This window comes from Castor canadensis, chromosome 4, assembly GCF_047511655.1.
Source record: "Castor canadensis chromosome 4, mCasCan1.hap1v2, whole genome shotgun sequence".
Lineage (NCBI taxonomy): Eukaryota > Metazoa > Chordata > Mammalia > Rodentia > Castoridae > Castor > Castor canadensis.
This window is the reverse complement of record NC_133389.1, coordinates 122169086-122187518: the sequence shown is the minus strand read 5'-3', so window position 1 is coordinate 122187518 and position 18433 is coordinate 122169086. Positions and strand designations below refer to the sequence as shown.

General features: G+C 42.3%; 1 protein-coding gene across 6 annotated transcripts in view; it reads left to right on the top strand.

Annotated features, from left to right (window-relative positions):
• Positions 1-1577: 1577 nt before the first annotated feature.
• Positions 1578-18433, top strand: part of Stk39 (serine/threonine kinase 39) — a 290768-nt gene continuing 273912 nt past the window's right edge. Inside the window, exon 1 of one of the 6 annotated variants that reach the window (XM_074071025.1) lies at positions 1578-1919. In XM_074071025.1, the coding sequence (XP_073927126.1) occupies positions 1709-1919 (211 nt within the window). In that variant the 5' untranslated portion in view covers positions 1578-1708. Of the gene's footprint in view, positions 1920-5879; positions 5923-15411; positions 15531-18433 lie in introns of those variants that run through there. The other 5 variants (XM_074071024.1, XM_074071032.1, XM_074071027.1 and 2 more) reach the window with 5 other exon arrangements.

The following is an 18433-nucleotide window of genomic DNA, read 5'->3' as shown; positions in this document are numbered from 1 at the left end:
TACTGGTCTCCACCCAAGAACTTCCCTGGCCTTCATAATCTCACTTCATGGTTTGAAAGTCAAAGTGTAAATTCGCATGACGAAATAGAAGTCATGTTCATTTAATCATTTTTCTTTTCCCTTAAAGTCAGTCCTTAAAAGTTTTTGGGGTAGGATGGGGGCAGCTCTTGAAGAGGTGAACAGGTGTGGCTTGGTATGAGGAGCAACACTGTTCATCAGAGGACTAGAATTTGTTTATGGGTTGTTTCTTGACAGACATTAAAATGAACTGTTCCTCTCCCATTCCCCCAGCCAATGTGTATGAAAGGATGTCCACTTAGGTCAGCATACCTTTTAGTTCAAACACTAGGGCCTGGTAGTTGCTTTATCTCAACTGTTCCATAATGCTCTAAGAGATTACATATACTTATTATTTTAAATCAGTGTTTTGATTAGAAAACTGGCTTTTCTATTAAATTTCTGAGTTTTCCTCTGAATTATCTTTCACAAACTTTAAGGATATCTTTGTGCATAAAGTCAGTGCAGTTTTTATTACACACTCCTTATTCTTTCTTGTTTCTTCAATTGTGATCATCATGAGAACTAGACAGTCTAATCTTGGCCAAATGACCAATTATGACCATTGGTTCACTGCATCATTTCAGCTCAAGACAGGAATGAAGTAACCTTGGTCACCTCTGTGAAGGAACAGAGTGAACATTCAATATTAAATATGACACCTATAATTAGGAAGATGTAAGGTTTTACCACAGTAATTTTAAGGATGAGGTAATTTGCAGGGGGAGGGGTGATAAAAACAGCAATTAATTACGACTTTTCGGTGCAGCTTATTTATACCTCCGTGAATTCTTTATGTTGTTAAAAAAAAACTTCTGATGTCTGGTCTAGGCAAGTGCTCTACCCACCGAGCTACATCTCCAGCTTCTTCCCTACATTTCGCTCTAACTTCATAGCCCCTCACATCACCTCCCTGGGATCCCAACGCCTTTGAACAAATGAAGAAAGTGTGTGAACACCCAGGGGTTTTAGGAGTCAGGTTTCCTTCACTAAGAAAAAGTAGAAGGGCTGCGATTAGATTAGGCAAGGTGGGAAAGGGATACTGGCAGGTAGGGCGCCGGAAAGTTACAACTTGGGTTATTTTTTAACTGGCGTCCTACAAACGGACGCTAACTTGTACATGGACCTCAGGTTCTCGGGAGCTCAGGAGACTCGGGAGGCTGAGACCTGGCAGCCGTTCAACGACCCCGCCCTCGGGGTCCCAGGGGACGCCTAGCGGAGAGCCTGATTGTCTGGGCCGCCGGCGGACGGAGGCAGGGGTCGTGACTACGGCCGGGCCGCGAGCGCACCCGGAGCCGCGGGCCCCGCGCGGTGGACACTCTCGCGGCCGCGCGCCGGGCGGGAGGGGCGGCGGTTCCCCGGCAATCGCGGCGGAGCGCGGCGCGCGCGAGGTTCGGGGCGCGCGGCGAGCGGCGAGCGCGGCGGCCGCCGCCTCCTCCCGTCCCCGCCTCCGCCGGCGCAGCCTCCTCCCTCCGCCCGGCTCGGCCTCCTCGCTCCCTCCCCTCGTGGCTGGCTTCGGCGGCGGCGGCGGCGGGCGGGGAGGGCGTGCGCCGGCCGAGCGGTGTCGGCGGCGAGGCCAGGGAAGTTTCAAGTGGAAGGTCGTCGGCCGGCCGGCGCGTCCTCCCGCTCTCCTCCTCCGGCAGGCAGCATCATGGCGGAGCTGAGCGGCTCGCCCGTGCACGTCCAGCTTCCCCAGCAGGCGGCCCCGGTGACAGCGGCAGCGGCCCCGGCGGCAGCGGCCCCGGCGGCCGCGACAGCAGCGCCGGCCCCGGCCCCGGCGGCGGCCCCGGCCCCGGCCCCGGCAGCGCAGGCGGTCGGCTGGCCCATCTGCAGGGACGCGTACGAGCTGCAGGAGGTTATCGGTCAGTGCGGCGGGCGCCGAGCCGGGCTGGGCGGGAGGGGCGCGGGATGCCGGGCGGCGGGCTCCGGGGCCTACCGGCTCCCCCACTTTCTTTTTTCTACATTTATTTGTTCGTCCTTCGAGCGCTGGTGCTGCAGGAGGCGGCGCGGCGGATGTGACTCGCACTGCAGCCGCATGCTGCAAACTTTTATCTCCCGGATCCGCGGGGCGCCGGAGCGGGGACCGGCAACGCCGCCGCATCTCCCTTCCCCCGCGCGCCGCGGACGCAGCCCGTGGCCGGTGGCCACGCGGGCAGAAGGCCTGGGTGGGGTGGGGTGGGGTGGGGATGCGGGGGCGCCGCCCTGGGCTTCCTGCGCCCCCGCGCCGCACCCCGCGCTTCCTAGGGGACTCTGCGGGCGCAGCCGCACCCTCTGCCTACATGGTGACCCTCTCTCCGCCGGTAGCCCGGCAGCGGCGCAGAAGCCTCCGAGGCCCAGGAGGATGCCCGGCTGCCTCCTTGACAGCCGCTCCACGCCCGCCCAGCAGCCCGGCTCTCTGCGCCGCGGCGCGCCCGGGTGGGTACCGCCTCCCTCGGTGCCCGGCGCGCCGCCTGCGCCCTGCCCCGCCGCCCGGACAGCGACACCCTGTTCTCCTGCCCTGAATGGCCGGCGCTGCCCATCCCAGGTCGATCTGCTGGGCTGAAACCCGAGGCTATTGGAGGTCCGCCGCCTGCCTTTTGGTGCCTTCTAGTTGGCTCACAGATATCACGTTCCCTTACATTTTTAAATACCTGGCAACGTCGAATGGCAAGAAGCCGGCGTTACTTTTCCCTGGGCCAAGCACTGATGGGAGGAGATTTAGGGTGTCACCTCACTTAGAACCTTCCCTATTCTCGCTTGAGAGTCCTGTCACTCAGCGAAGCCTCCAACCTTGTTGATGCTGGGATGGGATGTTGCTGTCCTATAATCTTGGTACTTAAAGACCGGGATGAAAAAGGCATTCAGGATATGTAGCTTAAATATTTTTTTTCCTTTCACTTTAAAATTTAAATTCTTCACTCACCTCTTCAGAAAAATTTAGCAATTAAAAGAATTTCATTAAATATTTAAAAGAGCTTTTGTCACCTACTTCTCTGTGAATGAAACAGGTACATACATGTATATGCTTCCTGTACATATGTACATGAGAAAATGGGGAGCTGGACGGTAACCTGGGCTATAGAAGCTCCAGATTACCCTTGTAGGCCTCTGTAGAGAACGATCTTGACTACCCAGAGGTTTCATAACTTTAAGCTAAAGATTCTTGAGGGGTGAATCTTCATGTCACTGCCTGGATTCAGTAACTTACCGGGCCTCTCAAAGCCTACAGTCCTTAATGAAACCTCTTGAACCGCTTTGCCTTCAACCTGTGTGCCTTCTCCTGTATTCTTACAGTGCCTGTATCCAGAGTCTCCTCCTGACCTGTGGCACCTCTGGTTTTTCACCTTTGCAGCCTCTTCCCTTGTCTAAAGGCCCTTTTTTCCTTTTTGGTGCTGAGGATTGAACCCAGGGCATGCATGCCAAGCACTTCTCTACCACTGAGCTATACCCCCAGCCCTAATGTCTTTTCTTGTGTGGTGAGTCTCATTCAGCTTCCAAGGCCAGGGTGACTATCTTCTGAAAAGCCTGCTGCTTCAACTTGGGCAAAGGGTGGCTGCTTCTGCTTTTCTTTGTGGATCCTATAGCATGTAACCCTGAAATGTTTATTTGCTCAATAGGCCTACTATGCCCCAAGCATTGTGCTAGGTGCTAGCAGTGGAGAGATTAATAAACAATGGCCCATGTCCTCAGGATTTCATGAGTTAGGAGACTGGTAAAGGATTCCATAGAATGTGATGAGTGAGTACTAGGAGAGACAAGGAAGTGGGGGTATTCCTCAGATAAGGTCATATTTGAGCTAGGTTTTGAAGCCTGAGTAAGAGTTTTTAAGGTGCTTAATTATTTCCATTGCTGTCTTCACAGTCTGTCCAGCAGTGACCTCCTCTAGGTTGTATCTATCCTCCTGTCCCTGACAGTAGAGGTAGGCCCAAGAGTTGATTGGTGTAACCTGGGCTGTGTATACAGTTTTCCCTAGGGTCAGGACCAGAATTTACACATTATCAACTTTTATACTGATTTTATTAATTATTACAGTTAAAATGCAAGTTTTTCATTTTGTAAACAATATTTTGAGTTGACCACTTTTGGGAACAAAGTCTTTTAGTTTAAGTGAGATTAATTACAAGGTTCTTTTGCTTTACATTTAACAACATTATTAATTGTGCTTGGTCAACTTAATGAAAAAAAATTACACAAGGACTTTGCAAGCAGGTGCACCTGTTTATTCTACCCTAATTTTTACACATTCATGTTGTGAGAGGGCTTTTCTACATTTTAAATTTATCTAGTTTTTTTTCTCCTAAGTAAAGTAGCTGGCCTTTGAGGAAGCTCTGCTGTTGAAAAGTAAAATTGTTGGAATGGGGTTTTGCAAGGGCTTATAGGGCATTCCAAACCCATTTCCATTTGTTGTTCAGTGCTAGTTGAGAGATTATGGGTGAACTTGTGTTTAAACACTTTTGCTTAAACATTACATGGAAGAAGTTAGTAGTTCAAACACTGAACCAGTCTTAACATGAATGCCACTTGACAGCCTTTGCCTGTCCCTGCCATACAGTAGGTGTCATATGACCCACTCCAGCAGTGTAAGCAGTGACCAGCAGGAGGCTTGGATGTGCCTGAGCAGAAAGCCAGGGGAGGCTTGGTGCCTACACTTTGCAGCGTGGCCCCAGAGCGCCCAGCACTTTTTCTTCCTTTCTTCCTGGGTAGGGGATGGCGCCCTAGGATTAGGAGAGAATAGGTTTACTAGAATCCAAACAGAGCACCTTCAGTTACTTGACTTCTTCTGTTTTAGAAAAATAAACAGGATTTTCCAAGTGTAAAAGTAAAGTTTTCTCTTTGTTGCATTGTTGTGCTATAAGAGAGCGATGGAGAAATTGTAATGCTCTTAGGAGTAATCTGGTTTGCAAGTTCACGCCTGACCTATAAATGATGTGAAGTCTGTTGGAGAGCGCTACATACTCAAAAGGGGTTAAACTGTGTGAAATTGTCAGTTTCCTTTCAGCTAACGTCTTTACAGTACATTTCAGATCTTTCTGTCTCCTATACAAGCGACTGCTCTTTGGAGAATCTCTGAGGTGTTTATTATGGTCTTCAGCCTCACTGATCTTTGTTTCTCCCCAGTCCTCTCACCTCACCCCTCTTCTTTAGAAACATAAAGGGCTTCGAGCTACACAAGCTGAAAAGTGAGTTTATTTGTTGGTTGTATCGGTAATATCACCTTGACTTTTTAAACAAAGAATAAAAGGTGACTCGTGTACATGCTGACATGGGCATCTGTAGTAGAATGGAACAACCTTTGTGAACTTCTTGAAAGGTTTCCGGTCTTTGCAGTATCCGTTTCTGTATTTGAATCAGGCAGTCCTAGCAGTGCTGTTATCTTTTTCCTCTGACAAATACTAAGAAGACAGAAGGTGACGTCTCTGAATGTTTGATTTTCTTCAGAGTTTTTTTTTTTTTCCTCCCCTTTTACTGGGGATTTTGAACTCAGGGCCTCCCACTTGCTAGGCAGGTGCTCAACTACTTGAGCCACACCCCTAGCCCTTCTTTCTGTAGTCTTTTGCACTTGATTTCTCAGTGTTGCTTCAGTTTTGTCCTGGGTGGTCATTTAGGGTGACCTGAAAGTAACAATTTGCCATCTCAGTCACCAAAACCAACCTGGTTCCTAGAATGCTAGCACTCCTGAGTGTTTTTGTTTATTTCTGTCATGTGAGGCTTTTATCAGCCCAGGTCACAAAGCCTGTGGCCAAGTGTTAAAAGAGCAGGCAGCTCTGTAATAAAGGGGATACTTGTCTGAAGACAGGGCTTTTAATATACATAATAAAAATTTACCATTTTAATTTTTTTTCTTTGTGGTGCTGGGGATGGATCCCAGAGCCTCCTGCATGCTAGGTAAGTGTTCTACCATTCAGCTAAACTCCTAGTCCTTTACTGTTTTTTTAAGTGTGCAGTTCAGTGGCATTTGTTATGTTCACAATAGAAGTGCTGTTTTAAATGTGCTATTTAAATTGGTTGGTGGGAAAAAGGTCTCAAGGTAAAAAAAAAACTTAGGGAAGAGAGTAACTGCACTCCTTGCTTTGTCGGATGTATTTAATTTGTGACCAATAATGTGTATTTTTCCCTGACTTTTATGTTTGTTGTGCACTATATTTTTGGATGGTGCTTGAAAATAAACTGTAGCATTGCTGGCTCTGGAGTCAGAAGGCCTGGTCTGTTTCATGTCTTGCCATGGCAATGGTACAGATATTTGTGACCTTGAGCAAATTACTTGATGTGCCTGCACTCAGTTTCCTCATTGGTAGCATGGAGATGATAAAAATAGGTTTGTGATGATCCGGAGAATGTAAAGCACTTAGAATAGTGCTTGGCACAGGGCACATTCGCAATTAGTCTTAGCCATAACTTACTGTAAACTCCATTTGCTAATCAGATTCAAGTTATCAGGAGAGAACACAGCCCTGTCCTTGGCAAGACTTTGAAGTGGCTTGAAGAGTTTCTCTGCCTGGTTTCTGCCTGGTTTCTGCCAGAAAGGAAGGGGGAGAGGGAGGGAGAGGTTGCCTCCACATCTTCTTCCGGTGAGCAGCTGGAAGGTGGCTCACAAGGGGAGCCAGAGGCTCAGGTGGGGCTGGCTGCTTCTTGCTCCTCACAGTGCCAACCACAGCTGCCTTGTGGAGCAAGCGGGAGAGACCTGTGGAGCTCCTGAGGCTTGGACAGTTCAGGGGTTTAGGTGCCAAATGGCCCTCTGACAAGTGGTGAGAGCATACTGTGGGAAGGTTGCTTGGGAGGAGCAGCCCATTATGGAAGTGCTCTGAGAGCAGCCTGCTAAAACTGCACTTTTCTTCCACCTCTGAGTTCACCCTGGAGGCTGCCATGCTGGCAGGAAATGCTGCTGACTAAAAGAAATATTCACCGTGTGTCCTAGTGAGTGAGAGGACAGGGGCCTTTGTTTTAGATAAAGTCATCTCCATTGCTCACCTCTTCCCTTCTCTTAGCTTAAAAATGTTCTCAAGTCTCTCTCTTATTTATTTATTTATTTATTTATTTTTGTGGTGCCATGGATGAACCCAGGGTCTCATGCATGCTAGACAAATGCTATACTTCTGAGCTACACCTCCCAGCACTCTCTTATCTTTCTTAAAAAGCAAAAGAAAACAAACAAAACACTCTTCCTGCTCCTTCCTCCTCTGGCTACTCCCTTATCTCTTTCCTTCTGTTCACAGCTAAGCTGTTTCAAGGAACCTCTCTCTCACTCACTTCAACGCCCTGCAATCTGGCTTCAGCCCTCTCCAAGAAACCTAATTTGGTTTGTCTAAAGCCCTGCATTCTTTCTGTGGCCAGAACCAGTGGGCTCTGCAGCCCTTGTCAGTCTTCCCCTCTCTGCAGGATTTCACACTGTCTCTGATGTCCTTCATTTCTCCTGGTATGGCTCTGGCTTAGGCTTCTATGTGTGTCCCTCTCTTATATGTACTTCCGTCTACTTCCTTGCCTGTCTCAGTTCCAAAAGCCACATCTCCATCCATATTTGGATTACCGTTTTTTCTTTTTGCAGTGTTGGATGGAAACCAGGGTCTCACTAATGCTGGGCAAGCCCTCTGCCACTGAGCCACACTCCCAGTCCCATTTGGATTACCTTTTATATATGTTAGTTTAGGTGTTTCAGCAGAACTTCACAGTTAGACTCATTGTCTATCCACTCTCACCTCGGTCTCAATTCTGCTGCTTCTGCATTCTCCATCTTCTTCAGAACCCTCAGTTGCAAAACACTCTGACCATCCTACATTTTTCCATTTTCACCAGGCTGCCACCTTTAGTTGGTAGTCAGGTCCTAAATGTTTTGCATCCTTGATGCCTTCTTTGACCTGTCCCCAACTCTCCATTTTGGCCCTACTGATTTAGTTCATTCTCTTATTAGTTGTTATAAGGAATATTTTAGTAATTTCTTACTCTTCATTCCTTGTCTCCATTCATATTTGCAGCTGTAGTATGCATTGCTACCAAAGTGGTACTGCTACACTGAAATCTTTATTGTGTTATTTCCAGGCTTCAAGCCCTTTAGCAGCTATCCATCCCTAAGACTCATGCAAGCATAGTGTCTAAGGCCTCTTGGGTGTTGAATCTTTCCTCCCTTTCTAGCCATGTCTTGTCATTTCCATCCTAAGGACGGAACTTCTAGCCACTGGGATCTTTGTGCAATTGCTGAAATGCTTCATTCCTCCCTAGCCTGGGCTGGGCAACTTTTCCTCTGCTTGGAACACCACTCTTATCTCCCTTCCTCTCGTCTACGTGACAGAGAGCTCTGCTTCCCCATTTTGCGTCTTACTCTATTGAGGTATAGTATACATGTTGAGAAATGGACACATGTAAATGTATATTCATGTACTGAGTACACCCATATAACCATCATTTTGTTCTGGGCTCCCTTTCACAATCCAGAATAAGGGATTTCTCTTCACAGAAACAGTCTCTGCTCCTAGAGTTTCTCCCTCTCCTTGTCTGATCCTGTTGAGTCTTTTACGTCCTGGTTGTCCTTACACTTGAGCAAGTTGTTTCCTGTCTATCCAGACTGGCCCTATACTATAATGTGTCCTTGAGCATAAAATCTTTCACCTCCATGTTATGTATTTGGTCATTGTTTTCTGGATAACGGTCCGAGTTCTGGGGGTGTAAATTCTCCTGCCCACCCCTTATGGAAGAAGAATATTGCCTGATATCTAAAAGTTTGCCTGCTTGGGTCCTGAGGATTTGATCTTGGCTATGGTTAATGATGCACTTTCTCAGTTGCATTTGGACCAATCAGCTTAAAGGGCTCTGTAGAAATTAGCTCATTAATCCTGAAGATCAAGAGTAAGCACTTTGAGTGCTTCCACCTGTCTGTGTCTTGGAGCAGGTAGAGGGAGACCTGGCTCTCCTGAATTGTAAGACTGAGAGGTAGCTTCTGCAGATTGAGGGACTTGGAGCTGCCTGCCACAGTTCAAGCATCCTTTCCTTAGACATTATAGGATAGGGCAGGTTAGTCTACACTGCTGTCCTCAGAAGCCCTAGAACTGCCTTTCTTAAGGGTAACAGTGGTCTCTCTTGCTGTTCACATGTGTATATATAACCCACACATACAAGCTGTGGGGCCTCTTGCTGTGTAGAATTCAGGACTGTTGGAGAATGTCAGGGACACAGCTGAAACACAGTAGCAGAATTACAGAATAGGGGACTTTCACAGGTTATTATGATGGCAGGAGTTGTATTTTTATAAATTATAAGGGACTGAGAATGATAGGATGGGAGTGGTATGCCAAGACCATAGAACTGTTTTTTGTTTTTAAGTGGAAACCAATCCAGTAATTGTTAGATGTTATAGAGTATCTTTTGGGAAAGAATCCCCATATCAACATGTGAGGTTTTACATTTTCCTCCAGGACAGATTTGTTTAAATTAGACCAAAACAACTCCAATACGGTTGAAATGATTCAAGTGTTTGTTTTTCCAAGTTGGCCCTTCATTGGTCAAGTTTTTGGTTCTAGAGAAGAATTCAATCTATTAATTAAAAAGACATTTTAGAAAGCAGAAGAGAAATAGTAGTCTCTTAGAAAATGGCTTGGCAAGGCTTTATTTCTAGAATTAATTTAGATACACCTTGGAATCCAATGTGAATAAATGCTGAAGTATTTCAAGTGTTTTCTTACTCACCAGACACTTATGTCAGAGTAAAGCCTGGCTTAGCTTTAAGAATATCTTAGACAGTGGAGGAAGAATAGATAAACTGATCTTTTAAATTGACTTTTTATTTTGATGTATAGGAAAACATCATTTTTAAGATGGAACTTAATAGAGACCTCAACATTCATTGTATCTCCAATTTTATTTCAAACTTCTCTGTTAAGTGACATTTTGTATAACTCTTAGAAGCCTAGAATTAGGGGTGCTCATGTAGTTCTTCCTTTGGTAAAAATATAAATTTCTCCAAAAAATATAAATTTTGGAGATGCTTATGGGGTTTTAGGTTTCCAACCTTTAGTTGCTGTTGAAACTATTGTTAGAAAAACTGTATAGAAAGTACAGACAAGTGACTTTCTGCTATGTAAAGGATCTTCATTTGGGGAATATTTTGGAAACCAGTGTCTTGAGACAGTTTGAAATGTCTCATAACCACTTTGTTGATGGTTGAAGTCCTAAAAGAAGTCATGATTTTGTTTTGAACTAGAAACATCGGTTTGTAATAAGGGTCATTCCAGTTGTTTTCTTTTCTGCCCTTCTTAGTTCAGTGATTGAAAAAGGACTACATTGTCTAGATTGGTGCTTGTTCATCTATCTTGTATTGCTTAGATTTTAATTAGAATCATCTGCCCTTTCCTTTTTCCCTCTCTCCTTTCCTCTCTCCCTCTCTCTTCCCTTCCCTCCTTCTCTGGCATTGTCAAGATCTCCCTTTGTTTAATTATAGGGTGACTCAAAGCAGAAGAGCAGGAGGAGGTTTCCTAGGGGGAAGGAATGGCAGGTCAGTACTGGCTTTTGTAAGTCAGTTCCCAGGTGAGCGTGGCATGAGCATGTAGGGAACATAAAGAAATTCAGCTTTGGAAGAGATTGAAGAGAAAACCCATTCTAGCACCTTTGTTTTTGTAACGGAAGACTCTAATAAGAGTGAAAGTTGAAGTGCCTTGTCTGTGGCCCCAAAGTCCTTAGACGCCTAGGTTCATAATTTCAACCTAGTCAGTCTTTTCTTCTACTTAGATCATACGGTTTCCTTGTTGGTAGAAAGGAAGAAGTTAGAAATATTACTAGTTTGGGGCTGGGGATGTAATTCAAGCTAGAGCACTTGCCTAGCATGTGCAAGGCCCTGGGTTCTGTCCCTAGCACTGCAAAAAAAAAAAAAAAAAGTTCTTAACAAGGATTTATTAACTGAAGATGTAACTCAGTGGTAAAGTGGTAAAGTGCATGCATAGCTTGTGTGAGGGCCTGATACAAATAAATAAATAAAGAAATAAGCAAGCAAGAATTTATCAAGTACCATTTTAGTAAATATGTATCTGAGAACATCTTTACCATGTAGAAATCATAATAAAAATCTTTAGAGTTGTTAAATGATTTTTGTTCATTAGGGCATGGTTGTTCCAGTTTATATATTCATTTCAGCCATCATCTTTTGCCTGGTCTCTTGCAATAGGTTATATGTTTAGTCTTTGGTTATAACCTGTCAGTGGAGGGGGCCATATGTGTTGCAAAGTAGGGATGAGGAACGGCAAGGTGTTGGGTGAAGAAAGTACCTGAAATAGAGGTATTTCAGGATTATGAGTTGGACCAAGTTTCTACACTAGAGTCAGGTGCCTTTGCCAGGGTGATACATTATAACCATCAGAGTGGTGACAACAGCATTCCAGAGGATGGCTAGCCCAGGATAGTAGCCACTAACCACTTGTGGTTACTTAAATTTAAATCAGGTAAAATTGAAGAAGTAAGGTACAGTCCTTGGCCACATTTCAAGGTATTCAGTAGCCAGTTGTGGCTGGTGATGCTGTCTTGCATAATGCAAATTCAGACTATGTCTTTGTTGAAAAAAGTTTGATCATAATTTCTCAGAAATGTTTGAAGACTGGCTAAATACGACAATGGCCCAAGTAGCATGAGGCCACCTTGTAAGAACATGCCTAGGCATTGCCACTGACTTGGAAGGACACAGACATTACAAACCTGAGGTGCATAAACATCTTTTGTTTTTACCCTGTCAGCATTTGAAAGTTAGTCAATTCATATTTTCAGGAGAAAACTTTTCTTTTTTGTGTGTTGTAAGACAAGTATCCCTGTTGAGTTGGGGAAATAGTTTTAAAATGCGAGTTTTTATCTTGCTTATTTAGTTCATTTTGGAAATGTTCTTATGATCCCATAAACGCAGAGATTCCTCTCAAATGAAATCTATTGTGTTCAGAAGCACCAAAATGTTATATTTCCTTTAAAAAAAAAAAAGACTTGAGAGTTCAGGGGTTGATTGGGTAGTCAGAATCCCTTCAGTTTATCTTCTTTTATGTTACCAAGAGAGTACTGACTAGTTTTGTTTTTGATGAAATGACAAAGAATTTCTGAAATTAACCCTACTTAGGAAAAATAATACCTGCATTAACTTTAGTTAGTTATCATGAATTCGAATAATAGTTTCTTATTTTTCCCTTAAGTTAGAAACATTTCTCAGGGCTAGGGATGTGTTCCCCAGCATAGCAAAACAAACAAACAACAAACCCCAGATATTTTGATATTTGAGTGATTAAAGGATTAATGGTTTAGCCTGAGGTATGGATCACAAAATAAATAAAACATCCAGTTTGTAAGTCAGTACCTTAATACGCATTCATGCTCAGTAACCTGTTTGGAGAGGTTCTCTTGTTAGGAGAAGGAATTAATGACGGGTGGAAAAAAAATCTGCATGAGGAGATAAAGGGGGCTCAGTTTTGGGCAGTTCGAGAACAGTTTGTACTTTCTCACGTGTAGTGTCGCTCAAGTGACGGGAGCTGTAACAGAGAATGTTGTATTCTGTAATCCTTTGAAAATTTTTTCCTAGCAAATGCCCTTTCAAGTTTCTGGAGTCCCAAGCCCAGTGCCTGACCTTCAACAAGAGCTGTGGAAATATTTTTTATATGGCATTTTTCCTGGGTAGTTTGGTGACTGAAGTGGGGTAGCGGAAGTGTTTGTGTAGCTTCAATTTAAGGTCATTAGGATGAACTTATGAATAGTAATGTTTTTGGTGTAAGTCAAGATGGGGCTAGATTGTTTACCTTCACTAAAATAAATACTCCCGGGTTGTTTAAAGAGTGACGCCCTCAGGCTGAGAGATGATGAAGCTCCCAGCTCCTCGGCAGCAGTCTTCCTGATTGCTTTCATGGAAGCTGCAGGACTTTCTGAAGGCTTTGAAGCCCACTAGAAACAGATCATAGAGGCAGTGTGTGCGGATGCATGTGCTTAAGTAGTCAGACAGGACAGGGAGATACTGCAGACCAGTCACTAGGATAGGTACAAGTTACTCAGGCACTTTTTCACTACTGTGTACAGGTTATAGTCCCTTCAGTCATTCAAGTTGGAAAGGAAATTATTTTCACCTGGATATAGTTCTTAAAACTAAATATTCCCTTGGCTTTTGGAGCTACTTAGAAGAAAGGGAAGGTCAAAAATATGAAAGCTGACCTTTATGAGGTATGATAGAATTTGTATGTACAAGAAATGTTTCCTTCAAGGGAACATGGCGAGATGGTGTCCGCTTTGACTCTGTAAGCTACTTCTCAGAAAGTTTTAAGCAGCAGGGGTATTATTGGGAGGAGTATTTTATTATTACTTACTAGTTTTTGTTAACTTTTTTTTTTTTTTTATAGTGCTAGGGATTGAATCGGGAGCCTCATGCACACTAGGAAGCAGCTGTACCACTGAGCCATACTCCTAGCCCTCCCTAACTTCTGTTTAGGCTTTTACTTGTGGTGGGGGTCGCCAATTACTTATCTTCAGCCTTGTTGCTACAGTGTCATTGGTTATAGGCTCCACAGACTAATTTCCTGTGTGAGCTAACCATGAGAGTGATTTTTGCTATAAAATTGGCTTTAGGAATGCATAGATGGCTAAAAAAGTCTAAAGGTATCAGTCCTAATGTGACATTTGAAGGGGAAAGCGATGTGTGTATAGTGCTGATGCCTTTTTAGCCTCTAGCTATTTTATTCCAGACTTTATTAAAACTCAACACCACATTAAAAACATAGATTGTTTGCATGCATATGTAATTAGTCCTCCTGCCACCTAGAAGTCAGTGAGCTAGGTCTAACAGCCCTAAAAATAGCATGTTACCTGTGCACCGCTCAATTTAAAGGCAGACTTTTGCTTAAATTATTAAGAAACTCGACTTTGAAGTCAATCCAGAAATATTTTATTGCTTTTTTTTTTTAAAGAATTGCCAGTCTATTGGATTGAAAGATTTGAAACCTGGTAATGTTATTAACAAAATTTTCCCCCTTTCTTTTGTTTATTGTGTATCAGTGGCAGCCTTTTTTGAAATTGCAGTGCTTTTCTGGTTAAAGCCATGAACATAAAACATTGTGTGCTTTAAGATGGAGGAAGAGGGCTAAGTGTTATCTTTATAAAGTTAGAGAATTAAATACCATGTGACTTGTTTATTACAAAGGGGAGACAGATCTGGACGTGGGGTTAGAATTGTGAAGTGTGTTTTCTGGGGGTGGCCAGTGCCTCTTTCTCACTTAAGGAAGAAGTTCTGAGAAAAGGATGTTCTCTGTATCTCTAACATTATAAATAACTTCAGTTTTATTTATTTTAAACTTCCCAAATATATAAGGAGTAACAAGATTATTATAGAAAAATTAGGTAATATGGATGGATGCTACTTCTTTATATTTTCAGTACTTTCGCATTTAATTTGTTTAGGGCAAGAAAAATTGTATAGAAGAATAATTGATTGACCAAAATGATTTGTTTTTTGAGAATGTGTTACACACTGATTGTCAAGCATAGTTTTAATTATTGAAAAGAATATATATTTTTCTCATATTTAAATGTCTTCACTCATGGAATATAACAAATACAATCTAATCTTACGTGGGTTTTATAATTTAATATTTCTTTTATCTCTCTTTTATATACTTTGCCTTTTGTCCTGTGGGTACTATTGAAATGTCTTATTCTGATACCTATTGTTTTTCTTGTTGGAAATAAAGTTATTTACAGAACATTGTGGATGGAGAAAAGTTAAGAGTAAGTAACTTTAAAGGCTGGAGGTGTAGCTCAGGGGCAGAGCACTTGCCTATTCTGGGCAAGACCCTGGATTCTGGGTTCAATTCCAGTACCACAAAAAAAAAAAAAAAGGAAAAAGTAACTTCCTTATTGTTTTGGGTATGTTTGAACAGACTTTCAAATTTTACACTGACCTTTCACATCAGACCTACAGCTGGAAGTGTAAGAAATGCCTGCATTAGTTGAATGTGTGTTTTTTTGTTTGTTTATTAAAAATAGAAGTAGCTATCTGATTTTGTGTCAACATAGAAGAAATGAATCCCCGGGAATTTAATTTGATAATATGAATGTTGAATATTTTGGTCTTCTAAGTTTTAAGGATTTAATAGTATTTAGGACAAAAGGGTAAAATACCTATTGGCATGACTAGCCTTTATTTTATTACCATTATGTAATACTTGAGCATGGAATAGGTGAAAACAGCCCTTAATTTCCATTGCTCTATGGCTGGTTTGGTATGTATCTTTTCAGGTGGTTTTTATATATACGTACACATCTATATTTTCCTAAAATTTAGTAATTACATGCATTGTTGTACAACTTGTAAATTTTATGTCTATAAAGTTTTATATATATTTGTATATTTACTTCTGCGTATATTTGTAGTAATGTACACGTATGTGTATAACAATATTCACAGCTGTCATTTCAGGTCATTTCTCAAACTAAGAAAGAAACGTGATGAAGTTTATTACTGTGAACAAATTTGTGAGAAGATTTTCTGAAGATTTTTTTTGGTGAGAAGTCTAGATTATCGAATATTAATTAACATTTCCTCTTGGTGACAAGGAGCAGGACTCACTAAAATTACCTGAGTAACAGGGCAGTTTTTACAAAGATAGGTGAGGGAATAGGAAGACAGGGATCTCATCCACAATCCCAGGTTTTGCTGGAGTCCAGGAAAAGCTGAGCGTCTATTTAGGTCTTTGGGTATTGCAGAAAAAAGGAGACCTTCTGGAACCTGAGGTGGACAAGACCCCATCCCAGCAGCAGGAATTTTTTGATCCTCACTAGTCTGGATCCTCTAACCTTGCCATAACTAGCCAGACTTCATGCATTTTGCTTTTGTTCCCATCTACCTGCTTGTCTTCCTGTATTACCTGTCTTTCTATCCACTATCCGTGCATCTCTTCTCTATCCTGTCAGAATTTTGGCTCATTCATATCCCCGATGGTTCATCTAGCCTTTCTCTTCTTCTTTCCCTTTTAGCCACAACCAAGGGTACTCTTTGCTGAATTCTCTAGTTATTCCCAATCTTAATCCCAAAGAATAAGAATCTCGTCTTTACTGGGATCCCTTCATTTGAACAACCTACTTCCCTAAACATAGACATCCTTGGATAAGTACCTAGAATCTGAAGCTTCTGGCTGGGGAGGGATTGGAGGTGTCACAAACATTGTATGTTAGAATTTATGTAACATTACTCTTAGGTAACTAAGGACCACTTATTTGAAATGGCACTTGTGTGTTGAAGGGACAGGAAGGAGGGAGAGAAAGACTACCACCCCTAATCATCAGAACATCATCCAGAGCTAATGTACTTTGCAGACAAAAATGTATATACTTATAATGTGCTTTAAAAGCAGTTTATTCTTTTAAGTCAGTAAATGCTTTCCTTGGAATCAGCTTCCTTTTTTTTCCATATGGAGAATAAATTTGGAAAATTTATACCCAGTCTCCATTGTAAATTGTCTTGAATTCAGAAATGCTGATACTTGAATCATGAAGCAGGGTATTGCTTTCTGCTGGATTTAAAATACTATGAAATAGTGTATCCTGTTTATGCACTGCCAGTGAAGTTCTGAAAAATGTACCTGGAACCCGACACTCCTGGAAGAACTCGTTTCCCCATGTCAGTACTTTATCTCAGCAGACTCTTCTCTATGGATATCGGGAAGAGAATCTGAGCCTTCCAGATATGCGCACTTGTTGGTCCAGTATTTGAGGGATGCGAGCTTGCTCAGCCCTCTGGAAGATTTCTCCAAGGACCTTTGCTTTCCTTCGAAGGGTCACTGTCAAGTGTCCTTGAGCCCCATTCTGCTTCACTTTAAGCAATGGCTAGTAGGTTGCATGTTTCAGTGAGCAGCCAGTTCTTAGCCTTGCTCCTCTCTGTCCCCTAGAACCTCAAAGGGCAAATTTCCTGTTTCTTCTTAAAATGAGAACCATGTTCAGAAAATGCTGAGTTTGGTTTTGAATCACTTGAGATGTAATCTGATTTGAGAGGCAGTGCTAGCTCTTGTTTACCAGGATGTTGTTTTGATTATCATTTTGTAGGAATTTTTGTTGGGTAAACAAAGGGCAACAACAACATATTTTGGAAAGACAACTAAATGGTCTGATTGCAGTTTAGAAAGTTTTCTTCTTTTAATCTTGAATACTTTGTTTTAATCTGCTTAAACGTGCCTTTATAGTACCTGAGCAGAATTAAACATTATTACTTTATTAATGACTATGCAATGCTTTTTTATTATTTAGGAGAAAAATCTTTTGAACCCTGTTTGGTAAGGATATTGGCACCTTAAAGCCTTTATTTTAACTACTGGCTTTAGCTGATAGGCATGTTAATCTCTATTTGATTGCTTTGGTGGGCAGTGGACAGTCACCTAGTGCCTGGCTTAGGGTGTTTATAAATGTGAAATAATAAAGTGAATTTTCCTGCTGTTGTTTTATTATTGATTTGATTGTTTATTTGATTACTGGATTTAAAGTTTAAGCACTTTCCCCTTTAACTATATGTCCCTTTGCTTATCCTTTTCTGCTGATGTGCAGAGTATGTATAGATTCCTCTTCATCAATTATTATACAGCCATGGTGCTCTAAAAAAGTGGTTTTTAAAAAAGAATTCCCTACTTTCTATTTTTAAATTTTTCTCTATGCTCCTCTTTCTCCCCTTGGAAGTTCCAAAGTACATGCAAATATGATTTTATATATATTTACATACACACATATATATATATGACTATATAGTTTTTTTTAATGTGTATAGAGGCAAAAGATATCTTTGTGCATATGTATAAAATTATACATGACAAAGGAAAAAGTATGGATAAAAGTTGTTTGACTCTTGGAGAACTTTGTCACTTGATGTAGTGTAATCATTGAGAACATGTTCTGAAGACTTGTCTGCGCAAGAACTTTTAAGATTCAAGCTGACAAGACATTCTGACACAGACACTTAGGGAGGATCCCCTGTGGGCCAAGGACTAGATTAGGAATTTAGCATGCTTTGTGTCTGTTCCATACATCAGTCCTTGTAGGGCTAGTCTAATTATCTTGATTTTATGAAGTAGGAGGCAGCACTTTGGCAATTACATGGTTCTGTTGAGGGTAACACTGCTGGATCTGAACCCAGTCATACCTGGTTACAAAGCTCTTGCCCAGTTCAATGCTCCTTTTCCCTCCTCTGCTTTTGCTGTCTATGCTGCCTTTAGGATTTGCAAATACCCAGGAAAAATAGTAAATTTCTAGAAGAAGTGTTCTTTTTCTTGTAGTGGCATCACATGTCAGAGCTAAAACTTACAAGTCAGGCAGACCTGGTTCCAATCCCACTGACATCGTTGACAACTTTGTGACTGAAGCAGTTAATGTGGCCTCATTGTACTTCATGATATTACACCATCAAAATCTGAACTGTCATGCA